The sequence below is a fragment of the Carcharhinus amblyrhynchos genome, chromosome 4, assembly GCF_965287045.1.
Source record: "Carcharhinus amblyrhynchos chromosome 4, sCarAmb.v2.hapA, whole genome shotgun sequence".
Classification (NCBI taxonomy): Eukaryota; Metazoa; Chordata; class Chondrichthyes; order Carcharhiniformes; family Carcharhinidae; genus Carcharhinus; species Carcharhinus amblyrhynchos.
The window spans coordinates 49,494,589-49,519,750 of record NC_137327.1 but is presented as its reverse complement, the minus strand read 5'-3'; the positions used below and the strand labels follow the sequence as shown (position 1 = coordinate 49,519,750).

At 44.3% G+C, this 25,162-nt stretch overlaps 1 protein-coding gene across 1 annotated transcript in view; it reads left to right on the top strand.

Annotated features, from left to right (window-relative positions):
* lcat (lecithin-cholesterol acyltransferase) overlaps positions 1-24,902 on the top strand; it is a 30,916-nt gene extending 6,014 nt beyond the window's left edge. The window contains exons 2-6 of the mRNA XM_080188130.1: positions 5,064-5,220; positions 8,928-9,043; positions 10,901-10,996; positions 12,948-13,172; positions 24,358-24,902. Of these exons, the coding sequence (XP_080044256.1) occupies positions 5,064-5,220; positions 8,928-9,043; positions 10,901-10,996; positions 12,948-13,172; positions 24,358-24,902 (1,139 nt within the window). The remainder of the gene's footprint in view (positions 1-5,063; positions 5,221-8,927; positions 9,044-10,900; positions 10,997-12,947; positions 13,173-24,357) is intronic.
* Positions 24,903-25,162: the final 260 nt, after the last annotated feature.

The window sequence follows — 25,162 nt, the reverse complement described above, 5'->3', positions numbered from 1 at the left end:
ATTTTGTTTCAAGCCTCCTTTTTCTATTTTATTTTAACATTTATTTTCTTTTGTCATCCAGAAGGCATTAGCTTTGGATGCTGTATTTGTTTCTACAAAAAAAAGTATGTTTAAAGTTTAAGTTTTATTTATTAGTCACAAAAATGGATTACATTAGCATTGCAATGAAGTTACTATGAAATTCCCCCAGTCGACACAGTCCAGTGCCTGTTCGAGTCAATGCACCTAACCAGCATGCCTTTCAGAATGTGGGAGAAAATCGGAACACCCAAAGGAAACCCATGCAGACACAGGGAGAAGGTGCAATTCCACACAGACAGTGCCCCGAGCCAGGAATCGAACCTGGGTCACTGGCGCTGTGAGACAGCCGTGCTAATCACTGTAGTACGTAACAATACCATCTCTTTTCTGAAAGCCCCCCGTTGCCCTGTTCCTACGATATCCTGCAATTGCCTTTTCCTATCTATATGTACCCTTATCACTGAAATTAGCTCTACTCCAATTGAGCAATCTTCCTTAGATGTTTTCTGATTTCTTTCCATATTTATTCTTATATGTTGTGACCACTGTTAGCTGTGTAATCCCCTACTGTAATACACTTCATTTACCCTCCTTCATATCCCAGAAACTGAAACAACACTAGTCTAACAAGGTAGGAATCAGAGACAGATAGATCTGTAACATTATATTCTGCATTCTTTTCCTTCTCCCTATGCACCCTATGAACGGTATGCTTTGTCCGCATAGTGCAAGAAACAATACTTTTGATGGCATACCTATACAAGTGACAATAATAAATCAAATCAAATCAAGAAAGTTCTCCTGTATGCAAATCAGAAATTCCTCTCATTCCTACCCTCAACATTTTGTTTTTCTTACTCTTTGTTAACGGCTTCTAAGTTCAATCGCTGCTATTCCATTGAAGTTTGCCACAAGCTTTCTCATCTGCCTCCTCTTCAATATTGTTTGGAGCTCTATTTAAAAAAACAACAAACCAAATATTCTCAGTCCTAGATTCTGTTTAGATTTGTAACATTATCCTGAAACAATATTGTCACATCCACCCCGTTTATTTCTCTCTTTATCATTCCGGAATGCTTCACAAGTGGAATATTAAACATTGGTTTCTGGCCTTGTTTGAGCCATATCTCTGTTAATGCAACCAGTTCATAATCCCATGTGATAAATTCATGCCTGCAGCTCAGCAACATTATTAGTTACACTTGGATAGCGACATGTGCAAAATTTAATATTTCTTTTGCTGTTTTTCTCAATGTGATCCCTGCAATTTTTGAATTATTTTTACTGTTTATATCTCTCTGGCCTCTAATCTCATTCCTGCTCTAATCTCATTCCTGCTCCTCTCTGCTATTTATTCATTTCTCTCTTGCTGGCAAATTAGTTTAAGTACAGATATTTAAATACAGAAAAAATTGATAAATATTTCAGTTACTGGCAGATTAGAACTGCCCAACCATTCCAGGTGGATGGCATTAGTGTGCCTGCCACAATTTGTTACATTTCAGTTAACACAGGCCAATGTCAAGCTTTAAGACAACCTTATCCCACGGTTTCGTTAAAGGGAAGTCGTGTCTGACAAATTTACTGGAGTTCTATGAGGATGTGTCTAGGGCGGTGGATAGAGGAGAGCCGGTGGATGTGGTCTTTCTAGATTTTCAGAAGGCATTTGACAAAGTACCTCACAAGAGGTTATTGCAGAAGGTCAGGGGACATGGAGTTGGGGGTAGGGTGTTAGCGTGGATAGAGGATTGGTTGTCAAATAGGAGGCAGAGAGTGGGGGTTAATGGGTGCTATTCGGATTGGCGGTTGGTGACTAGTGGAGTGCCCCAGGGGTCGGTGCTGGGGCCTCAGCTATTCACCATTTATATAGATGATCTGGAGGAGGGAACCGAGTGTAGGGTGTCGAAATTTGCTGATGACACCAAGATTGGGGGAATGGCAAATTGTGCGGAGGGTGTGGAGAGTCTGCAGAAGGATCTAGATAGGCTGGGCAAATGGGCCAGGAAATGGCAAATGGAATTTAATGTTGGCAAGTGCGAGGTGGTCCACTTTGGTAGGAATAATGGTAGGAAGGGTTATTACTTAAGTGGCGAAAAACTGCAGCAGGCAATGGTGCAGAGGGACCTCAGCGTCCTTGTGTATGAGTCGCAAAAACCCAGCTTGCAGGTGCAGCAGGTGGTCAGGAAGGCGAATGGGATGCTGGCCTTCATAGCGAGGGGGATTGAATATAAAAGTAGGGAGGTCTTGCTGCGGCTGTATAGGGCATTGGTGAGGCCGCAGCTGGAGTACTGTGTGCAGTTTTGGGCGCCGTACTTACGCAAGGATATTTTGGCCTTGGAGGGAGTGCAGAGGAGGTTTACTAGGCTGATGCCGGAGTTGAGGGGGTTGAGCTATGAGGAGAGGCTGAATAAATTAGGCTTGTACTCATTAGAGTTTAGAAGAATGAGGGGAGATCTCATTGAGACGTATAAGATGATGAATGGGATGGATAGGATAGAGATGGAGAGACTCTTCCCGCTCAGAAAGGATAGTAGGACTAGGGGGCACAGCCTCAAGATAAAGGGGGGGCGGTTTAGAACGGAGTTGAGGAGGAACTTCTTCACTCAAAGGGTGGTGAATCTCTGGAATTCTCTGCCCGTTGAAGTGGTGGAGGCTGCCTCGCTAAATATTTTTAAGACGCGGGTTGATGGGTTTTTGATAAGAGAGGGGATTAAGGGTTATGGGGAGAGGGCGGGAATGTGGAACTGAGCCACGACAGATCAGCCGTGATCTTATTGAATGGCGGGGCAGGCTCGAAGGGCTAGATGGCCTACTCCTGCTCCTATTTCTTATGTTCTTATGTTCTTATTGCTATTGCATTGCTTACCATGCACGTGCACACAGCTACAGGACACGTAATCATCAACTTACATCTCAAATCATTGTAACACAGCCTAGCATTATGATACGTAATTACTCTAGGTTAGACACAAGCCTATGTTCTCATACAAGGAGATGCAGGAGATAGTCATCAACTTCAGAAAGTGTAGTGGAGGACTTGCCCCGGTGATAAAGTGGAAATGGTCAAAAGCTTCAGGTTTCTGGGTGTTCAGATCACAAACAACTTATGCTGGTCCCTCCATATCAACGCTATAGTTAAGAAAACTCACCAACAACTCTATTTTCTCAGGAGGCCAAGGAAATCTGGCATGTCCACTATGATTCTCACCACTTTTTACAGGTGCACCATAGAAATCTGGACCTATCACAGCTTGGTACGGCTCCTGCTCTGCCAACGACTGCAAGAAACTACAAAGGGCTGTGAACATAGCCCAGTCCATCACACAAACCAGCCTCCCATCTATTGATTCCGTTTACACTTCCCGCAGCCTCGCAAAAGCAGACACATTACCAAGGACGCCACAACCCCAAACATACTTTCTTCCACCTTCTTCGGTCAGGGAAAAGTTTCTAAAGTCTGAGGTCACACACTGACCGATTCAAGAATGGCTTCTTCCCTGCTGCCATCAGATTTTTGAATGGACCTACCTTTTATTAAATTGATCTTTTTCTTCACCCTAGCTATGACTGTAACATTATATTCTGCACATTCTCCTTTCCTTCTCCCCTATGTACTCTATAAATGGTATGCTTTGTTTGTAAAGCACGCAAGAAACAATACTTTTCACTGCATCCCAATATATGTGACAATAATAAATCAAACCAAATTGAAGAGTTACCATCATGGACAGTCCTGATCATTGGTGTCGGCCATTGGAGTCCGGTTAGGTGCAAATTCGGTGGATTGACCATGATAAGTTGTCTCTTAGTGACTTAAGATGGCATGGTGGCATTGTGGTTAGCACAGGTGCCTCACAGTGCCAAGGACCCGGGTTCAATTCCAGTGACTTTCTGTGTTGAGTTTGCACATTCTCCCTATATCTGCGTTGGCTTCCTGCAGGTGCTTCGGTTTCCTCCCATGCTCCAAAGATGTGTGTATTAGCTGGATTGGCCATGATAAATTGCCCCTTAGTGTCGGGGGATTGCAAGGTAAATGTCTTGGGTTATGGGGAAAGGACCTGGGTGGGATCGTTGTGGGTGCCAGCTCAATGGGCCGAATGGCCTTCTTCAGCATGGTAGGAATTCTACGTTTCTATGAAGATGTGTAGGTTAAGTGGATTAGCCATGGGAGATGTATGGGGTTACAGAGGTAGGGCGAAGGAGAGGGCTGGGCAAGACACTCTGACAGACAGTTGGTGCAGACCCGATGGGCCAAATGGCTTCTTCTGCATTGAAGTGATTTTATGATCCAATGATCATGCTGAATTACTAACTCTGTTTCTCCCCACATGAAGTCTGCCTCTCCTGCTCAGTAGTTCCTCTATTTCCTCTTTTCATCTCAGATTATCATCCTGCTTCCTAAGAGTAAAAGTGGTGTGGGAGCTTAGCTGTACATCATAGAAACTACCTGATGTTCTTTCTTTCTTCTTTCATGGTGTATGAGTGTTTCTGGCAGAGCTAGAATTTGTTATCAGTTCCTCATTTCCCTTGGAAGGTAGTGGAAAGCTGCCATCTTGAGCTGCTGCAGTCCTGTGCTGTTATGGAGGGAGTTACAGGATTTTGACCCAGTGACACTGAAGGAATTACAGTTCCGAGTCAGGACTTGGAGGGGAGTTTACCTGTGCTGATGTTCCCGTGTGTGTCTGGTGCCCTTGGTGTTTGAGGTGTTACAGGTTTGGAAGATATTATCAATGGAGACTTGGTGAGTTTACATGGGACACACTGCAATGGCTGTGCACTGGAGATGGAGGGAGTTAATGTTTACGATGGTGGATGGGATGCTGTTCACATGGGTTTCTTTTTCCTGGCTGGTGTCAAGCTTCTTGAGTATTGTTGAAGCTGAACTCATTCAGGCAAGTGGAGAATTTTCTAACACGCTCCTGACTTCACCCAGATGACAAAAGGTTCCTGAAAATGGTTATTGCCAGTTTACATCTGGGCAGAAATCTAATATCTACCAAATGATATTAATTATTCTGTGTGTTTCCTTTTGTTTTGAAAAGTGCCTGGACATGTTGGAAATCGTCTGGAAGCAAAGCTGAACAAACCTTCTGTCGTCCATTGGCTGTGCATGAGGAAGAGCTTTCAATACTTCACATTGTGGCTTGATCTGAACATGTTCCTGCCCATTGGAACTGACTGCTGGCTGGACAATATCAGGTAGTGCAATCCCTCCAATCTGGAATTCATTCATCTGTTTTCTCATTGTATGGACTTTTACACCAGAATTTGATTATAAAATCTGTGAATTGGGAATGTTCCTGTGCACAGATTTCCACATGGGTTTTAGGGTGCATCAGGGATTCATTCATAAAATCCCTACAGTGCAGGAGGCCATTCAGCTCATTGACTCTGCACCAACCATAATCCCACCCAGGCCATATTCCCGTAACCCCATATACTTACCCTGCTAACCCCCTGACACTAGGGTCAATTTAATATGGCCAATCAACCTAACCCACAAATCCTTAGAAGGAAACTGGAGCACCTGGAGGAAACACATGTAGACACAAAGAGAACGTGCAGACTCCGTGCTGACAGTGACACAAGGCCAGAATTGACCCGGATCCATGGCACTGTGAGGCAGCAGTGCTAACCACTGTGCCACTCCTTCATTCTTGGCTGGGGTCATCTCCTCACTGGTGTAATGTAGGCAGGAACCTGAGATAAATAAGTAAACAGGGCTTCCAACCAGTCCTGAGGCTATGTTAGGGTGGCCATTGGAAGAACGCCAAGGAAATCCTTGGCATTTGTCTCAAACTCCAATGCCCCCGGAGTTCCCGACACTCTATGTATTCCATTTGCTTCAATGACCATCTCCCAACCACTGAGACATCAGTCTGAATTTTACCGAGGGTGGAAGCATGTATTGCTCACAACCAAAAGTCAGCCCTGAGCCAATCGAGTTTAAAAAAAGGCTGTCATGCAATGGCAATACATTAGTGGTGGCCGTCATGAAATAATTGCACCCTCCTGCCCTTCAAAGCAGCAAGCCAAGCTAATTGAGTAGTTGAAGCAGTGCCAGAACTCAGTAATGGCTGCTCTTGGAGAATGGATATCGGACATAGCTGAGTCTGGGGTTTCTGGTTGTGGAGAGATCGGGACCCTAGGGATTGGGGTGGGTTGTTGAGTTGCATGGGTGTTGCATTCTGGAGGCCAGGGATGGAGGTACAAAGGAGGGAGTGTACCATCTGAAGGGACTGATGCCTTACCCATCCACCATATTATGGGGAGAGATCTGGAGTGAACTGATAGGCGGTGGGCGAGCCACCCATCCTATATTACGTGATCCCTCCCACGCTCACCCTACCCACGGCTGCACATGAAGTATCAAGATAGCTGTTAAAAAAAGCCCTCTTCTATTTAAGATCTAATTTTTAGAGGTTTTCTCTGCAGGTATTAAAAGAAAATATGAATGCTATAATAAAGTTAAAATGCAGCCTTAACAAAAATGCTGAGCCTTCACATTTCTTGTGAAGAAGTGTATTGAATGCTGCTTTTCATTTATTTTCTTGGTGGCATTTCCCTCATCTCCCTCATCTTCTTACCTCCCTCAGCTGATTTGTTGGCCTTCTTAGTTATGGTAAAAAGTCTGACAACACCAGGTTTTAGTCCAACCGATTTATTTGATAGTAAACTCACAAGCTTTCGAGGGGACTCCCTCTTCGTCAGGTGAATGGAGGGTAATGGAGAGGCCAGTACTCTCCATTCATCTGACGAAGAGGGAGTCCCCTCGAAAGCTTGTGAGTTTACTATCAAATAAATCGGTTGGACTAAAACCTGGTGTTGTCAGACTTTTTACTGTGTTTACCCCAGTCCAACGCCGGCACATCCACATCATGACTTCTTAGTTATGCCAATGCCAGCTGCTGCCAGCGTGGGCTAGTAACTGTCCCCTTCCTCCCAGCAGGCAATCACTTAAATTCTGCTTGGCTTGTCCGCGCATTGGCACAGCTGAGATTGGAATTACCCCAAAGGGGACTGAAACAGAAGTTCCATCTCCCATGCAAAGTCCCTCATGTTAGTCAGAACTAAATTGGAATAGAGACGAGAACAGAACCGTGAAAACCTTCGACATTGAAAAGTGGCTTCTCAGTTTACTTCCCAGGATTAGAAAGATAGGGCCCAATTTTACCATCAAGTTGTGCCCATTTTTGGGCACGAAAACTTGGTAAAGTCAGGCATGAGGTGACTAGTGCGATCCACATGCGCCTCTGCGCTGGTTCCCCCTTTACCAAGACCCGAAAATGGCCACACTGGAACTGCACCCAAAATGCATTTAAATTGATTTAGTGGGCTTCACACCCAACCTTACTGGCACTTCCCCCTTTACCACTGCATTCACCCATCCAGAATCGGCACAAGACAGCCATGCTCCACAACAGTCCGATTCAGGCACTCCAGTTAGTGAGGTGGTAAGTGTCGAGTGTCGGATAGCTCTCTGCTTGAGATTTTGGTCAGGGGGGGGTTCGTTGCTACTCTGTCTGTGACCAGTGGAGGAAAAGGAGGGGTCCACTGCTACTCTGCCTGAGATCAGTGAGTGGGAAGGGGGGATCCACTGCCATTTTGCCTGAGATCGGTGGGGGAAGGAAGGGAGAGGAGCCCGTGATCGGTCTGGTAGTGGAGGGGTTGCGGGGATAAGGGGATCAGTAGTGTTGTGGGGGTGGGGCAATGTCTATGGGGGCTGGGGGGGAGTGGAGGCATTATTCAGCCCAGAAGGGATGTGGCAGGTGAGCGTTATTCTATCTTTTTTTTGTTTGCGCTTGCGCAGTTGGAGGCACTGATCAGAGCTGCAGGATTAAGCCCCACCCACAGGCTTCTGCAGCGAGATTCAGAATCGTTGATATTTTTTCAGGCAGCCTGAGAACAGGTCTAAAAGTCAGATCTGAAACACTCCCAGTTTCAAGTCAGCCCAGCACTTAGAATCAAAATGGTAAATTAGAGCCTATAGAATCCATACAGTGCCCGAAGGAGGCCATTCAGCCCATCGATCCCGCATTGACAACAATCCTACCCAGAGCCTATCCTCATAACCCCATGTATTTACCCTGCTAATCCCCCTTACACTAAGAGGCAATTTAGCAGAGCCAATGCACCTAACTTGCACATCTTTGGACTGCAGAGGAAACTGGAGCATCTGGAGGAAACCCACGTGGACATGGGGAGAATGTGCAAATTCCACTCAGGCATCTGAGGCCAGAACTTAGAATAGAAATCGTACAGTACAGAAGGAGGCCATTTGGCCCATTGAGTCTGTACCAATCACAATCCACCCAGGCCCTATCCCCATAACCCTGATGACTCATCTGATGAAGGGGCAGCACTCCAAAAGTTCATGCTATCAAATAAATCTGTTGGACTTTAACCTGGTGTTGTGAGACTTCTTACTGTGCCCATCCCAGTCCAACACCGGCATCTCCACACCATGCCCATAACCCTCATTGACCTGCTAATTTCCCTGATGCTAGGGTCAATTTAGCATAGCCAATCAACCTAACCCACACATCTTTGGAGTGTGGGAGGAAATCAGAGCACTGGGAGGAAACCAACACAGACACAGGGAGAACATTCAAACTCCACACAGACAGTGATCTAAGGCTGGAATCAAACCCAAGTCCCTGCCAATGTGAGGCAGCAGTGCTAACCACTATTAGAGCTGTTGTTTAAGGATTGGATGCCCATTATAGAAACTGCCCAATTTTCATTCCCATCAATGCCAGTTTTAAAATTAGCTGGCAACTTGGAAATCTAGCCCAGTGTAAACCCAATGCACATGGAGATGAGAACAGTCAATTCCCTTGAGCATCATGTACTGTTTGCTTAACATTTTATCTTATTGACATTTGACACAATTGAATCTTTCTTAGGCTTGTTTACAACCGAACAACAAATAGAAGCTCTAATTCACCTGGAGTGGTGACCCGGATTCCTGGTTTTGGGAAGACCTACACTGTGGAATACCTGGATCCATTGAAACTAGCAGGTTTGTTTGAAAGTGGAAAGCCTTCTTCTTGTACTAGTGCACCTTGTAATGTGACGCAAATTAACAGATCCGTTGTCCAACAGCAAGCTTCGGATTTACATAGTACCTTTCACAAGCGCAGCATATCCCAATGTACAAGCAATGAAGCCTTTATTAAAAACTTGCAGGAAACACAGCAGTCATCTTGCACATAGCAAACTCCCACCAACAATTGTGTGATGATGACCATAACCTACAAGCACTTATTAATTCTTGATTCTTTGGTAAATCTATTTCTCATTTCAGTCCAGAGGCTGATTTCTGCTTCTTGCACTGGGTTAGTGTTTACTCAGGTTAGTTTTATTCTAATCCTTTCTTCATTGGTCAACTCTTCTCCGCCCCTCTGACATTTGGGCTGAGATTCTCCCATATCGCTGCGCTAAAAACCCAGCGTTGTGGGCAGGGAGATTTAAGTAGAGCCCCATCCGTGGGCTCCACACTGGGCATCCCACCCCGATAGCATCTCCCAGTCTGGATTTCCAGCGGTGAGGATGTGTGCACGTAGCAATGATTGAATTTGCAGAAGTTGATTGTATTAGACGCTTGCAGTGATATGATATAGTGCCTGGAAAACAATACCTCCTGCTATACGAATACTACTCTGATTGATGATATCTAAGCTGTAGCTAATAAGATTGCGTGCATGCATTAGCAGAACCTATAAGTACTGTGCTAAAACCACGAGTTAGTGTCAGGCTCTCCTTGGTGCTGTGGGCTCTGTTTGCCTGCTTCATTGTAAAAGGAAGACTGACCCGACGTCGTAATATTTGATCAATAAATGCTGTGGATGCACATCTGGAGTTGAATCGATGTTTGTCGAACCGAGTCTGACGAGGCGTGCTGAATTATAGATTGTCAGCGGTATCAGCTCCGCACTGGAAATCCGCGGGGGTGCATACATTATTTAAATAGGCTTTAACATATATTTTAAATATAACTAGTGGGCCCCCGGGACTGAAGTCCTTGGTGGAAGGGGGGATGGGGATCGGGGCTGGGCCTGGGAATGTTGGAGGGACCAGCGATCAGGCCGTGGCAGGGGTGAGAGGCCTGGCGTTGTGGGATCGCGAGACTGGCCAACGATGGAGCTGGCCAGCTATTGGATGACAGGCAGACAAGGGCCACGGCGCATGTGCGTATCTGGGCACTGACAGATTGGTACATGCACAGTGGCCCACTCAACGCTGTGCTGCCGGCTTCCCGGGCGGGAGTAGGCCCTGCCCCCTGAATTCTGGACTGAATCACACTAGTGCACTCAGCAGTGCGCAGAGTATGGGAGATTCTTCTCTGAAATCCACTGAAAGAAACAGCATGATTTACTCCAGTTTTCATGCGAATTGGACACTTTGAATTTTTTTGGGAGAGTTGCACCTTTGATATTCTACACTCATCCTCATTGGAATAGATAAGACTGCAGCTACAGTATAATGATCTCCCCACCATAGTATATCTGAAGCAAATACACTATAGATATACATCCTTCAGCAAACTCCCCACTGATCAGGCCCCTATTGTATCCTGATCTCTTTGAAAGGTAGCGATAAGAACCTGCCATTCAACCCCTAAAGCTGATTCTGCCATTGCATTAGATCATTATGATTTTTCTCTTAAATCCATTTTTCTATTTTGGTTCTCTACCCTTCCGTAACAAAAATCTATCAATCTCAGGTTTGAAATTTACAATTGACACTGCCTACATTGTTTTCATTGTAACCCATATTATGGCTCAGTGGGTGGGGCCCAACTTCAAGCCATTTGGTAACTGGGTCAATCATGTTGAACAGCTGACCGTGTGTAAAAAGTGCTCTCTTGTTTTGACAGGGTACTTGCACACATTGGTGCAGTTCTTGGTGAACATGGGCTATGTTCGTGATGAGACTGTGCGGGCAGCCCCATATGACTGGCGAGTGGCAGCATGTGAGTACAGATAATGGGCACCTCATCAAGCTATCCATATTCTGACAAAAATGTTACCCAGGTGTAAAATATTACACCAAATTCTGAATGTAGACTTCTGCATCTTAGCACATTATCGGCAGCACAGAAGGAGACCATTCAACCCATTACGTGTTTGCTAACTCTTTGAATCAGTTATCCAATAAGTCTTGCCCACCCCATACTTTGCCCAAAGACATGCAATCATTTCCTGTTCAAATATTTATCCAGTTTCCTTTGTTGAAAGCTACACTTGAATCTGCTTCCACCAACCTTTCAGGCAATTCATTCCAGATCATTACTGCATGAAAAAAAAGTTCTTCTCATCTCTCTGTCAACTATTTTTTACAGTCCAAAGATGTGCAGGTTAGGTTGATTGGCCATGCTAAGAAATTGCCCCTTAGTGTCCAGGGATGTGTAGGTTAGAGGGATTAGTGGGTATAATATGTAGGGATATGGGGGCAGGGCCTGGGTGGGATGTGTTCGGTGCAGACTTGATGGGCCAAAGGGTCTCTTTCTGCACTGTAGGGTTCTATGATCTGTTTTAAACAGTGTCCTCTGGCTACCAGCGCTCCCAACATTGGAGTTTCAGTTCCTCTGGCACACCTGAAGGTAGAATGCTGACTGATAACACTCTGTGTACTGCTGTTGGAATTGTAAATTAAGGGATTTTGGTGAAGGGACTTCTGCCTCTGAAGACTTATTACAGTGCTTCAGTCAATTAACTTTACTGAAAAAGATTCAACCCAAGTGCAAAAAGGGAAACTTGTTTAGAGTCTGACTTGCTCAAGTCAGTAATGGGACTAATGTAGCCCTGGGTCTGTGCATAGCAGTATGGCTGTCACAAACTCATAAAGTCATAGAAAAAGCCCTTTGGCCCATCAAGCCTGCACTGACAATATCTACCACTAAAGGCATGCTAATTCCATTTTCCTGCACTTGTCCCATATCCTCAAATATTATGATATTTCAAGTGCTTTTCCATATATTTTGTGAAAGTTGTAAGGTTTCCAATCTCAACAATCTCCCCAGGTAATGAATCCCAGATTCCCATCACCCTCTGAGTGAAAAAGCATTTCCTCAAATCCCCCCTGAATCTCTTGCTCCTTACCCTAAAACTATGCCCCCTCGTGATTGACCCCTCAACCAAGGAAAAACAGCTGCTCCCAACATGCCCTGTCCAGCCCCCTCATAATCATTTTCACCTCAATCATGTCCCCCCCCCCCGCGCCTTCACTGATCTAAAGAAAACACTCCAACCCTATCTATTCTCTCCTTATAGTTCAAATGCTCCATCCCAGGTAACATCCTGATGAACCTTCTCTGTGTCCTTCTGATGCTATCACATCCATCCTATAGTGAGACAAACAAGGGGAGGGTGGAATCTCATAGAGACTTAAAAAATTCTAGACAGGGCTGATGCAGGGAGGATGTTCCTGATGTTGGGGGAGCCCAGAACCAGAGGTCACAGTTTGAGGATTCAGAGTAGAGCATTTAGGATGGAGATAAGGAGACATTTCTTCACCCAAAGAGTGTTGAACCTGTGGAATTCATTACCACAGGAAGTAGTTGATGCCAAACTATTGAATGCATTCAAGAGGCAGCTGGATATAGCACTTGGGGTGAATGGGCACAAAGGTTATGGGGAGAAATCAGGATTAAGCTATTGAGTTGGATGATCAGCAATGATTGTGATGAATAGCAGAGCAGGGTCGAAGGGCTGAATGGCCTCCTCCTGCTCCTATCTTCTATGTTTCTATGTAACCAGAACTACACACAGTACTCCAGCTGTGGCCTAACCAATGAGTAGGAACACATAACGGTGAAGAGTGAAAAGTGTACATTTCATGTATTTTACCTCTTCAAAGTACACGTAACACTTGTGTGCAAAATTGTTGACGATTGTAACACTTGGCTCCTTTGTGTTTGACAGATGAGCAAGAAGAATATTTTGATAAATTGAAGAAACTAATTGAGGAAATGCACAGAGCCTACAACAAGCCAGTTTATCTGTTGGGCCACAGCATGGGGAATCTATACATCCTGTACTTCCTGAAAGAACAGTCCCAGGAATGGAAAGACAAATTCATTCATGGATTCATATCTCTCGGAGCTCCATGGGGGGGTACAGTTAAATCCCTTGCTGTGCTTGCTTCAGGTACCAATGATTTATGAATGTATGTTCATTCTCCTATTATTGTCCATTGTAACTTCAGGGGCTGTAAATGATGTTATAAAAATTGACAACTTGTCCTCTGTCATGGTGCATTTGGAAAGCATATCGCAAAATTCTGAATATCTGATGCCATTTTTAAAAGTAAGATGTGCAATTAGGTCACATTTTCACAACCATACAATGTCTGAGAAAGTGCTTGATTTTTATTTGTTTGAGGGATGTGGGCACTGCTGACTCATTTATTGCCTATCCCTGATTACCTTTGAGAAGGTGATAGTGAGCTGTTTTCTTTAACTGCTGCTGTCCATGTGGTGTAGGTACGCCTATTGTTTTATTAGAGAGGGAGTTCCAGGATTTTGACCCAGTGATGGCGAAGGAACAGTGATATATTTCCAAGTCAGGATGGTGGGCCTGATTTTACCATCAAGTTGTGCTTGTTTTCAGGCGCGAAAACTTGGTAAAGTCAGACATGAGGCCAGTAATGCAATTTGCAACCACCTCCGCACCTGTTCGCCCTTTACTAAAGGGGTCTAAAAGGAGTCTAAAATGGCCGTGACCGGGACCTTGCCTGAAACAGACGCGATGGCAATGTACATGCAATTGCACGCACTTAAAATAATTTAGTGGGCTGGACACCCAAACTTACCAGCATTTCCCCCTTTGCCACTGCGCTCGCCCATCCAGAATTGACATGACAAGGCATGGTCTGCAAAGGTCCAATTTGGCACTCCAGCTTCTAAGGAGGTAAGTTCCAAGCTTCTGGTGGCTCTCTAACTCAGATCAGCAATGGGGGGAGGGGAGAGACAGTGGGAGGTGGGTCAGATGGCTCTCTGGTTGGGGGTGGTGGGAGGTAGGTCAGATAGCTCTCTAGTCAGGGGGTGGGAGGGAAGTGGGACAGATGGCTCTCTGGTGGGGAGGGGGGGGTTCTGCTACCTCTTTGCACGTAATCATTGGGGGATAAGGCAGACAGGGGGCCACAATCGGTCTGGGTAGCAGGGGTGTGGGGGGTATGAAGGGGACAGTTATCCTGTGGGGGTGGGACAATGTCTGTGGGCCGGGGGGGGCATTATCCGGCCCAGGAATGATGTGGCAGGGAAGCATTTTTTAATTTGCTTTGCTGTACGTGCACAGTTGAAGGCTCCGATTGGAGCTGCAGAATTTTGGGTGTAATAAGCCTCACAGGCTTCTGCAGCGTGATTCAGAATTGTTGCTTTTTTTTCAGGCAGAGTGCATATGGGGGTCCCTGAGAGCGGGTCTAAAAGTCAGATCTGAAACACTCCCAGTTTCAGCACTTACAATCAAAATGATAAAATCAGGCCCAGTGTACGGTTTGGAGGGGAACTTACAGGCAGAGATGTTCCCATGTGTTGCTGCCCTTGTCCTTCAAGATGGTGGAGGTCATGTGTTTGGAAGGTGCTGTTGAAGGATCCTTGTTGAGTTGCTGCAATACATCCAGTTAGTACACTGCTTCCACTATCCATTAGTAGTGGAGGAAGTAGACATTTAAGATGGTAGATGGGGTAGCAATCAAGCAGACTGCTTTGTCCTCAATAGTGTGGTTGGAGCTGCACTCATCCAAGGCAAGGGAGAATATTCCACCACATTCCTGACTTGTGTCTTGTAGATGGTGGACAGAATTTGGGGAGTTAGGAGGTGAATTACTCTCTGCAGAATTCCCAGCCTCTGACCTGTTTTCATAGCCAACTGCTCTTGTAGCTTTACAGCTAATGACATACTTCAGAAGTGTATTACAATGTAGGAAATTTAGTAGTCAATGTGTACACAGCAAGACCCAATGATGTGATAATGACTGATGTTTGGATAGACATTCAACTTACCACCCAGATGTTAAATTGATTTTGAGGATCATAAGGCCATTACTTTACGGTTCTGAAAACTGCCTGAATCTCATTACCTTTGACATCAATAATATTGTACAGATTCAGTGACGCACACCAAGTTTATGCCAGTTTTGTCACCTGACCCGCCCCCATGCCTGGCAACAAATTGAAGATCTGTCCCTGGTGTCTGTTCTGGCTTGGGCTGAAATTGTTCCAGTTTGATAAACATCAGTCTGAAATTATAATTAGGCAATTGATTCAAGCTTAGCTTATGCTGCTACCCCAATATCCCTTGTGATAGTTCCCATCTAAATAGAATGTGTGCACATGGGGACTAACAATTATCCCAGTTTTCTTCATGTTGCTGATGATGGCATAGGCTCTCACTGCATTGCTTCAGATAGGCAGGAACTACATCTACGTACACCAGAAATTTGACAGGCTAAACTCACAAATCAAATTTATATAAAATCAGATAGAAAATAGAGAATAACAAAATAGAGACAACCAGGATTTAAATACATACAGTTCACTACTTCTCTCACCTCCATCTTTCTCCATCAGTTAGAAGAGATTTGTGTAATGAGAGAGAGTGTTGTGGGCTAGTGCAGTAAATGCTCATAGTCTAGTCTAATACTGCCTCTTGGTAGCTTGTGTTATTCATTTCTCTTGGATGGGAAACTCTTGTGCTGTCCATAAATTTGATTGTAGGTCCTTCAGAATGCAGCAAATATTAAACAATACTTATATTTTGGGAGGAGAATTGGGGGAAAGGGAAACAAACAGATAGGAGGAATCAGATTTTCAATTTAGTGCCCAGGAGTACAACTAACATCAGAGATTCCACTTGATTTTCATTCCTGTTCAAAGCAACTGTTTACAAAATTGTTTATTTTTTTCTGTATCACTCCCACAGACTCTGTTGAAATCTAGAGCTTTTTTCAAGTTGAACTAACTTTGAACTTGGTCTGTTCCCTGACATTCAGAACATTCACCTCAATGTTCTTTACTTGAGCTGAGAATAGAACAAAAATAAAATGCTCCAACACAGTAGAAACTTCCAACTTTCATGTCTCGAAGTGAGTTTAAATCCTTTTATCGTTCAAGAGAGGGGTATCACGTTAATGAATAGTATTGGTTTGAAACAAACTCTTGTTTAGCATTACTCTTACTGGAGAAACACATTGTTTGTGCCATGCTTCGTGAAATTACAAGCATTGTTGAAAAGAGACATGTTGCTGAAGCTTTCAGAGATATAGAGTCGTAGAGGTTTCCAGCATGGAAACAGGCCCTTCACTCCAACTTGTTCATGCCACCCAGTTTTTATAATTAAGCTAGTCCCAAATGCCCGCATTTGGCCCATATCCCATGTAACTGTCCAAAATTCTTCTTAAAAGACAAGATTGTACCCGCCTCTACTACTATCTCTGGCAACTTGTTCCAGACACCCTCTGTGTGAAAACATTGCCCCTCTGGACCCTTTTGTATCTCTCCCCTCTTACCTTAAACCCATGCCCTCTAGTATTAGACACCCCTACCTTTGGGAAAAGATCTATCTGATCTATGCCCCTCATTATTTTATAGACCTCTATATGATCACCCCTGAGCCTCTACACTCCAGGGAAAAAAGTCCCAGTCTATCCTGCCTCTCCTCAAGGCATCAAGTCCCAGTAGCAAACTAATCATTTCTGCATTCTTTCCAGTTTAATGACATCCTCTCTATAATAGGATAACCAGAACTGTACACAGTATTCCAAGTGTCGCCTTACCAATGTCTTATTACAACTTCAACAAGACATCCCAACTCTTGTATTCAATGTTCTGATCAATGAAACCATCTTTCCAGCTTGCACTCATCAGGGCAAACACAAGAATGCCAAATTTCAAACAATTGCAACAATTATACTACAGGAGCAAAGGATGCTGATTGGTTGGTAAGTCAGCTCTGACCAAGGCATTGCCATAGAGAAAGCAACAAGCGAAGATAGGCTCCCCAAGCTCCCGGGTAATTCAAAAGAAATCCCAAGCTTGAACATATTTGTTTAGCTTGCATAGAATGGGTCCTTGTGTATGAAGTGTATATCACTTGTAACAAGTGTAAATGAGCCACATTACATTAACTGATTATCTGAACCTGTTCATTAGTGTAGCTATTATCACACTCAAGATTGTTCAGCAGGTGCTACCCAATCATGGGATCATACCTAATAATTGAAGTTATGTTTTGGATTTTGAAACTGTGGGTTAGTTGAGAATGATCTATACTCTGCTTGTTACAAATACCTGAAACATCCCAATTGTTGGGATGTTTGGCCTATACACCTGGCACTGCATCAGCAATGAAATTCATATACGATATTGCTCAATTGTGTAGTAGGCAGAATGTCTTTTGGACTGCGAACTGATGACAGCAACCTGTTAATGGAAAATATCATTCACAAAGCCACTGGATAATAACAGCGTAAAATAACTTTCTTAAACTGCCATTGAGTTTTTAAAAATACTTTGCGTTTCCAGTGTAATTTGAGGTAAACTAGGCACTTGTCGTGTCAGTGTAGAGGATCAGAAGGACCTTGGGGTCCAGGTCCATAGGACTCTTAAATCGGCCTCGCAGGTGGAGGATGTGGTCAAGAAGGCATATGGTGTACTAGCCTTCATTAATCGAGGGATTGAGTTTAGGAGTCGGGAGGTAATGCTGCAACTTTATAAGACCTTTGTCAGACCCCACTTGGAGTACTGTGCGCAGTTCTGGTCACCTCGCTACAAGAAGGATGTGGAAGCTATTGAAAGGGTGCAGAGGAGATTTACAAGGATGTTGCCTGGATTGGGAGGCATGCCTTATGAGGATAGGTTGAGGGAGCTAGGTCTTTTCTCCCTGGAGAGATGAAGGATGAGAGGCGACCTGATAGAGGTTTATAAGATGTTGAGAGGCATAGACAGGGTTGATTCTCGGAGGTTATTTCCCAGGGCTGAAATGGTCGCTATGAGACGGCACAGGTTTAAGGTGCTGGGGAGTAGGTACAGGTATGTCAGCGGTAAGTTTTTCACTCAGAGGGTGATGAGTGACTGGAATCGGCTGCCGTCGGTGGTGGTGGAGGCGAACTCATTGGGGTCTTTTAAGAGACTTCTGGATGAGTACATGGGATTTAATGGGATTGAGGTTTATAGATAGGCTTGGTAGGTAGGGATATGATCGGCGCAACTTGTGGGCCGAAGGGCCTGTTTGTGCTGTATGAAATGTAAGAAATGTAGTGTTGTAAGAAATGAAGTGTTCTATGTTCAATGATTGTGGAATAATAGCCTAATATTTGTTAAGTTGGCTTCCACTCTGAAGAGTACCATTTCAAACATTTTGAAGTGTTTGTGATATGTGCACACAGTCTGATATGTTGAATTCAGACTGTAATTTTCCATTTGAGAAGTACGTGATACCAGTTCAACTATTTGACGCTCAGCCCAAAACAAGAGGGGACCTTCAATAGCACAAAGAGAGTTGGAAGATTAGCAAACCGGTCATGGTGCATGCACATAAAGCATCTGATAACTCCATAACACTGGCAGAAGCAGGAGAGTCGCTCATCTTCCAGAATTTTCTCTGAGGAGAGAGTTCACAACATCTGGCAAGGGGGTGGTCTATGGCCCGTTGTGGGGGAACTGTGTGTCAGAGTGATTAATAGGGACATAAGAATAGGTCACAGGTTCATAGGAGCAGGCCATTCAGCCCATCAAGTCTGCTTCGTCATTGGACACAATTATGGCTGGTCATTCATTTCAATGCTTTTTTCCTTCACTATCCCCATATCCCTTTGCTATTTGTATTTAGAAATCAATCAATCTCTGCTTTAGAAATACTCAATGGTTGAGTGCCACAGCCCTCTGGAATAGAGAATTCCAAGGAATTTACAACATTCTGAGTAAAAGGATTTCTCCTCATCTTTGTCCTATGAGAATTCCTATTATTCTGAAATTTGTTCCCTGATTCTCGACTCCCCAACCAGGAGAAAAGTCTTGAGCAGGTGTTCCGTCCATTCACAGGGGCGGAGGCAGCCTGCCTTTGGCCAGGGAGGGGTCAGGATCTTCTGATTCTTTCCCATGGTAGGGGTGCACCATCAGCAGAACTGGAAGTTCCCATTGGCATCCATTATTACCTTGGGGTAGCATGGTGGCACATTAGCCTGTATTACCTTGGGGCAGCATGGTGGCACAGTGGTTAACATCGCTGCTGCACAGTGCTAGGGACCTGGGTTCAATTCTTGGTTTGGGTCATTGTCTGTGTGGAGTTTGCATGTCCTCACCATATTTGCATGGATTTCCTCTAGGTGTTCTGGTTTCCTCCCCCTGCCTGAAAAACGTGCTGGTTAGGTGCACTGGCCATGCTAAATTCTCTTTCAGTGTACCCAAACAGGCGTCACAGTGTGGCAACTAGGGGATTTTCATTGCAGTGTTAATGTAAGCCAACTTGTGGCACTAATAAATAAACTTCTGTATTTTTTAGGTTTCAGTGAGATCGCATCTCATTCTTCAAAACTCTAGAGTTTACAGGCCCAGTTGCCCAAATCTTTCTTCAGAGGGCAGTCCTGCCATCCCAGGGATCAGTCTGTTGAACCTTTCTTGCAATCCCTCTATGGCAATAATATCCTTTCTAATGTTAAAGGACCACTTTATTTTACTTTACTTTACGTTACTTTATTTTACTTTAACCTCACATTTTTCCATACTATATTCCATCTGCCATGTTCATGCTCACTCACTAAATCTGTCCAAATCCTCTTGAAGCCGCTTTGCATCTTCTTCACAACACATGGGCTTTATGTCATCTGTGCACTTGGAAATGTTAGATTTGGTCCCCATATCCGAATCATTGCTATTTATTGTGAATAGCTGAAGCCCAAGTACTAATCATTGTCATACCCCATTGTCACACACAGTTTACTCTACTCTCTGTTTTCTGCCTGTTCCTTATTCCATGCCAATATATATTTCCCCTTCCATGTGCTTTAATTTTACTAACCAACCTCCTGTGGGGGACTTTATCATAGGTTTCCTGAAAATTCGAGTATACTACATCCACTAGCAGCCGCTCCCACCCCCTGCCCCCACAAGTGATGTAATGGTGCTCCCAGGCTCCTGTCATTGCATGGCAAGAACCTGATTTAAATACATTTGAATATTATTCGCTGGCTTCCCCATGTTATCATCCCTTCACATTCCATCCCCACACCACCAACCTGGCCTCTTGTTAGCGAGGTTTACAGCAGGTCTAGACCAACATGAAGTTGCTAACAAGAAAGCACCATGGGTGCACAGTTAAGTACATCCCTTGGGGGGAGAGGGACATGCCCCAGCAGTACACCGGCAATGCCTCTGGCAATGCCCCCTCAGTGAAGAGTTATCATGGAGGGGCACCCCACTGCCTGGAGCAGTGCCCGGATGGCTTCCTTTGGATAGATCCAAGGAAGGGGTTGGGGGGAGGGGGGGGGAGGAGATGGGGGAGGGGTGTTTGGGGGAAGGGTACCTTGACCCTGGCACCAGGGAAGTACAATGTGGAGATGCAGCATTGGACTGGGGTAAACACAGTAAGAAGTCTCACAACACCAGGTTAAAGTCCAACAGGTTTATTTGGTAACAAAAGCCACTAGCTTTCGGAGCGCTGCTCCTTCATGAGGTAAGTGACGTGAATTGGTGTTGTGAGACTTCTTACCAGGGAAGTAACACACCAGATTGGAGTCATGTCTACAGCAGCAGAAATGCCTGTCTGATCCCCTGACTATCGAATCCCATATCACTATTGCACTGTGGGTCAAGTTTAGAAGGGAGAAGATGTATCTAAGAGTGGTTAATAGTGAGCATCGTATAGCCAAGTACTTGTCATCATCAACCTCCTCTATCCCTTCCCTCTGGTAATCTTTACCCTCTCCAGAATGAAGTCTGTTCTCTCCCTGCTACAAGTATAACATCAATACAACAAAATGAACTTGATTGAGGTATTTAAAACAATGCAACTCTGAACATGGAAATCGAATATTTGAACTAAGCAGTTTCAGAAGATGGAGAGGACATTTGTGTAAGTTATGTAAACACAGACCTCAGTTTGATGTTAGGTGGTTTTTCTTTCTGCAGTTGGTCATTGATATTTGGAATAATTTACCTGTTCATCTGTTGATGGGAATCAAAGGCTACTAAGGGACGAGTTCCTAGTTGTGTTGTTATCACAGTGTGTGAAAGGTAGTTGGAAACATGAAGTTGCTGATAAGAACCCGCCGGGGTGCACAGTTTCTAGAAATGGGCAGACTGTGGAATTTGAAATCCAGGACAGATGAGTGGAAGGGACTTGGATGAAGAAAGGAGATGCCCTGTGTAAGTGGGAGGTTAAAGGATATGGAAGTATGGGTGTCAGCTAATCTGTCCATTCACTATGGATCAGTATTGAATGAAGCTTGCTTTAATGCCAGATCATTACAGTATAAATCTAAGGTTGACATGATAAAAATGTAGCATTCTGTAGTCGGGCTAATCCACAAGACTGTGTTCAGTTGTCACCATCAAGACACACAGGAAACACCGGAACATATGAACAATGAGGCTGATCTCCACCAGCAGCACAGTACAGTACAGGTGGCACGGTGGCACAGTGTTTAGCACCGCTGCCTCACAAGGGACCCAAGTTCAATTCCTGGCTTGGGTCACTGTCTATATGGAATCTGTATATTCTCCCTATGTCTGCATGGGTTTCCTCCGGGTGCTCCAGTTTCCCCCCACAGTCCAAAAGATGTGTTGGTTATATGCATTGGCCATGCTAAATTCTCCCCCAGTGTACCCAAACAGGTGCTCGAGAATGGCAACTAAGGGATTTTCACAGTAACTCCATTGCAGCGTTAATGAAATCTACCTGTGACATTAATAAATAAACATTACACAGACAGCTTGAAAAATCTGAGCTCATTCAGAACTGAAAGGAAACAAATGAGAAGGGATAGTGTATGGATATAAGATCTGAAGTGAAGTGGAAAAGATAAATTCAGAGCAGTTTTCCAGCTGAACAATAATAATGGTAAAAGTAGGAGGCAGGTTGGAATATTCCCATCTAGGTCTAAGCTGGGATGGGAATGTGGATTGTTTCCCACCACAGAGGGTGGCGGGAAATCTTTTGGCCCCAGCCTCATTACTGAAGTAACTGTGATTTTTGCACTGTATTCCAAAGTGGGGCAGGCTTGACCACACATTATATCCAGATGCCTGAGTTCTGACTCCTGCACACCACCTTGTTTCAGATGTGTTTGGACCAATGTGTTTGTCCGCTGGATTATGGAGAATTGGGTGTTTGAGTTTTAATCTGTATCCCCTTAGCAGAGTTCCACGCCAAGCTCCAGCAGGCTTCCCGATCCACTATGGCACTAGTGGAAGATCCAGTGGGAAATTCACACCAGCCTAAATACCATTTTTAGGCCTCCTGCCATCCCTTCTGCCTGTGATGTGGAGATGCCAGCGTTGGACTGGGGTAAACACAGTAAGAAGTCTGACAACACCAGGTTTAAGTCCAACTGATTTATTTGATAGTAAACTCACAAGCTTTCGAGGTTTCCCTCTTTGTCAGGTGGATGGAGACAATGCATATAAAGCACAGACAGTTTACAGATTACTGATTAGAATGCAAATCTTTATACCTAACCTGCTGTTCAAGTTCTAAAGTGGCTAACAATGTGAGTGGAAGGAGCACTGATCACAGGTTAAAGAGATATGTATTGTCTCCAGACAGTACAGTAAGTGAGGTTTTGCAAACCCAGGCAAGTCATGGGGGTTATAGATAATGTGACATGAACCCAAGATCCCTATTGAGACCGTCCTCATGTGTGCGGAACTTGGCTATCAGTCTCTGCTCAGCGACTCTGCACTGTCATGTGTTGTGAAGGCCACCTTGGAGAATGCTTACCCGAAGGTCAGAAGCCAAATGCGCATGACCACTGAAGTGTTCGCCAACAGGAAGGGAACAGTCTTGCCTGGTGATTGTCGAGCGATGTTCATTCATCCATTGTAGCGTCTGCATGGTCTCCCCAATGTACCATGCTTCGAAACATTGCTTTGCGTTCTAATCAGTAATCTGTAAACTGTCTGTGCTGTTATATGCTCTGTCTGAGGCCAGAACTCTCCATCCACCTGACGAAGAAGGAAACCTCAAAAGCTTGTGAGTTTACTATCAAATAAATCGGTTGGACTTAAACCTGGTGTTGTCAGACTTCTTACTGTGTTTATCCCTTCTGCCTGCCATTGAATGTGCCAGTGAGGGCATGGGAGATTTCTGCCCATACCAATTTCCTTATAGCAAGGCTCTAATAAACAGGAAGTTAGGTGAGTAAGTAGTTAATCTGGTCAACAGTGAATGCTGATTGGGTGCAGACCCTGCTGTCCTGTGAATGGTGTATTCAAATCTTCTCCATCCACCTGAACATTGGCCTAAACTTATCAGCTCATTTTGCTGACAAGGGCACCCAGCACTTTGTACATATTGTACATGCAAGTGGGTTTGTGTTTTATTTTATTATTTGTTTATGAGACATGAGTATATTTGGCTAGGCCAGCATTTATTTTCCATCTCCAATTGCCCTTGAGAAGGTGGTGGTGACTCATTGCCTTAATATTCTGCTGTTAGGGAAGGAGTTCCAGGACTTTGGCTCATTGACAGTGAAGGAATGGTGAAATGTTTCAAAGTCAGGTAGGTAAGTGGCTTGGAGGAGAACTTGTAGGCAATAGTGTTCCCACGTGTCTGCTGCCCTTGTCCTTCTAGGTGAAAGATGTTGGGATTAGAAAGTTTCTGTAGGAGGAGGCTTGGCAAGTTGCTGCGGTGCATCTTGTATATAGCACACACTATGCTTCAGTGTTGAAGAGAGTGTATAAGGTGGTTGGATGGAGGACCGATCAAGAGACCTGCCTTGTTCTGGATAATGCTGAGCTTCTTGTGTACTGTTGGAACCTGCACTCATCCAAACAAGCAGAGAGTATTCTGACTTGTGGACAAATTTTGGGAAGTGAAGAGGTGAGTTACTCACAGAAGAGTTCCAACCCCTCAAGCATTCAAGACCTCCAGTTCTTTCTGCATGAGGGCATTTACAGCATGTACATGCACTGGGCAATCATCAACTTATAAGCTTCCTAAGAAGTGGATTTCATAATTCTAACAACCTAATGGGGAAGGGAAAACAAATGGACAATACTTTCTATTGTAAAGGATTCTTTTCTCTCCCCATACACCATTATACAAGTTTTTTGTATCATAACAGAAAATGGAGATCTCACGTTTATGTTTTTCTTCCTTTAACTCTTCTTTCCAGGGGACAACTATGGCCTTGCACTTGACCTCCTGAAGATACGTGAGCAACAGCGAATGACAACAACCAATCCTTGGTTACTGCCCACCACACGGGCCTGGCCAGCAGACCATGTCTTTATCTCCACACCAAGCTACAACTACACATATAATGACTATAGGAAGTACTTCACTGATATAGGATATGAAGATGGCTGGTTCAAGTGGCAACGCAGCAAGGGTTTTCTGACAGACTTGCCTCCACCAGGGGTGGATGTGTACTGCATGTATGGCACAGAAGCCCCAACACCAATGACTTATATTTATGATGAAGGTTTTCCTTCCAGCCAGCCAGTAAAGATCATTTACGGTAATGGTGATAACACCATTAATCTGAAAAGCTTGTCCCTGTGCAGAGAATGGCAGGACCAGCAACAGCAGAAAGTTCATTTGGTGGAACTTCCAGGCAAACATCATTTTGACAAGATTTATGACATTCAAGCCTTAGAGATCATCCAAGATATTTTGATAGGCAATTATTCCAATCACCAAGTCAATTCCAGAAACTAGATGCGATTTCTGAGTGATTAGAGTGGCCCTGTTTCAGCACAGGTAACCTTAGATTTCCAATTTATGCTTGTAAGCTGGCATGATCTTCTCCGAAAGGGTTCACAGATATGTACAGAGCATTTTTATTGTAATAACAATGTCTATTGTGAGATTTACTGCCATCTATTATTGTTTATATCATGGAGTTCAGAATTTACAAACTGCAAATTGCTTTTGTACATGCAAGCTTTTGATTTGGCCAAACTGGGTAAATGTTGCCA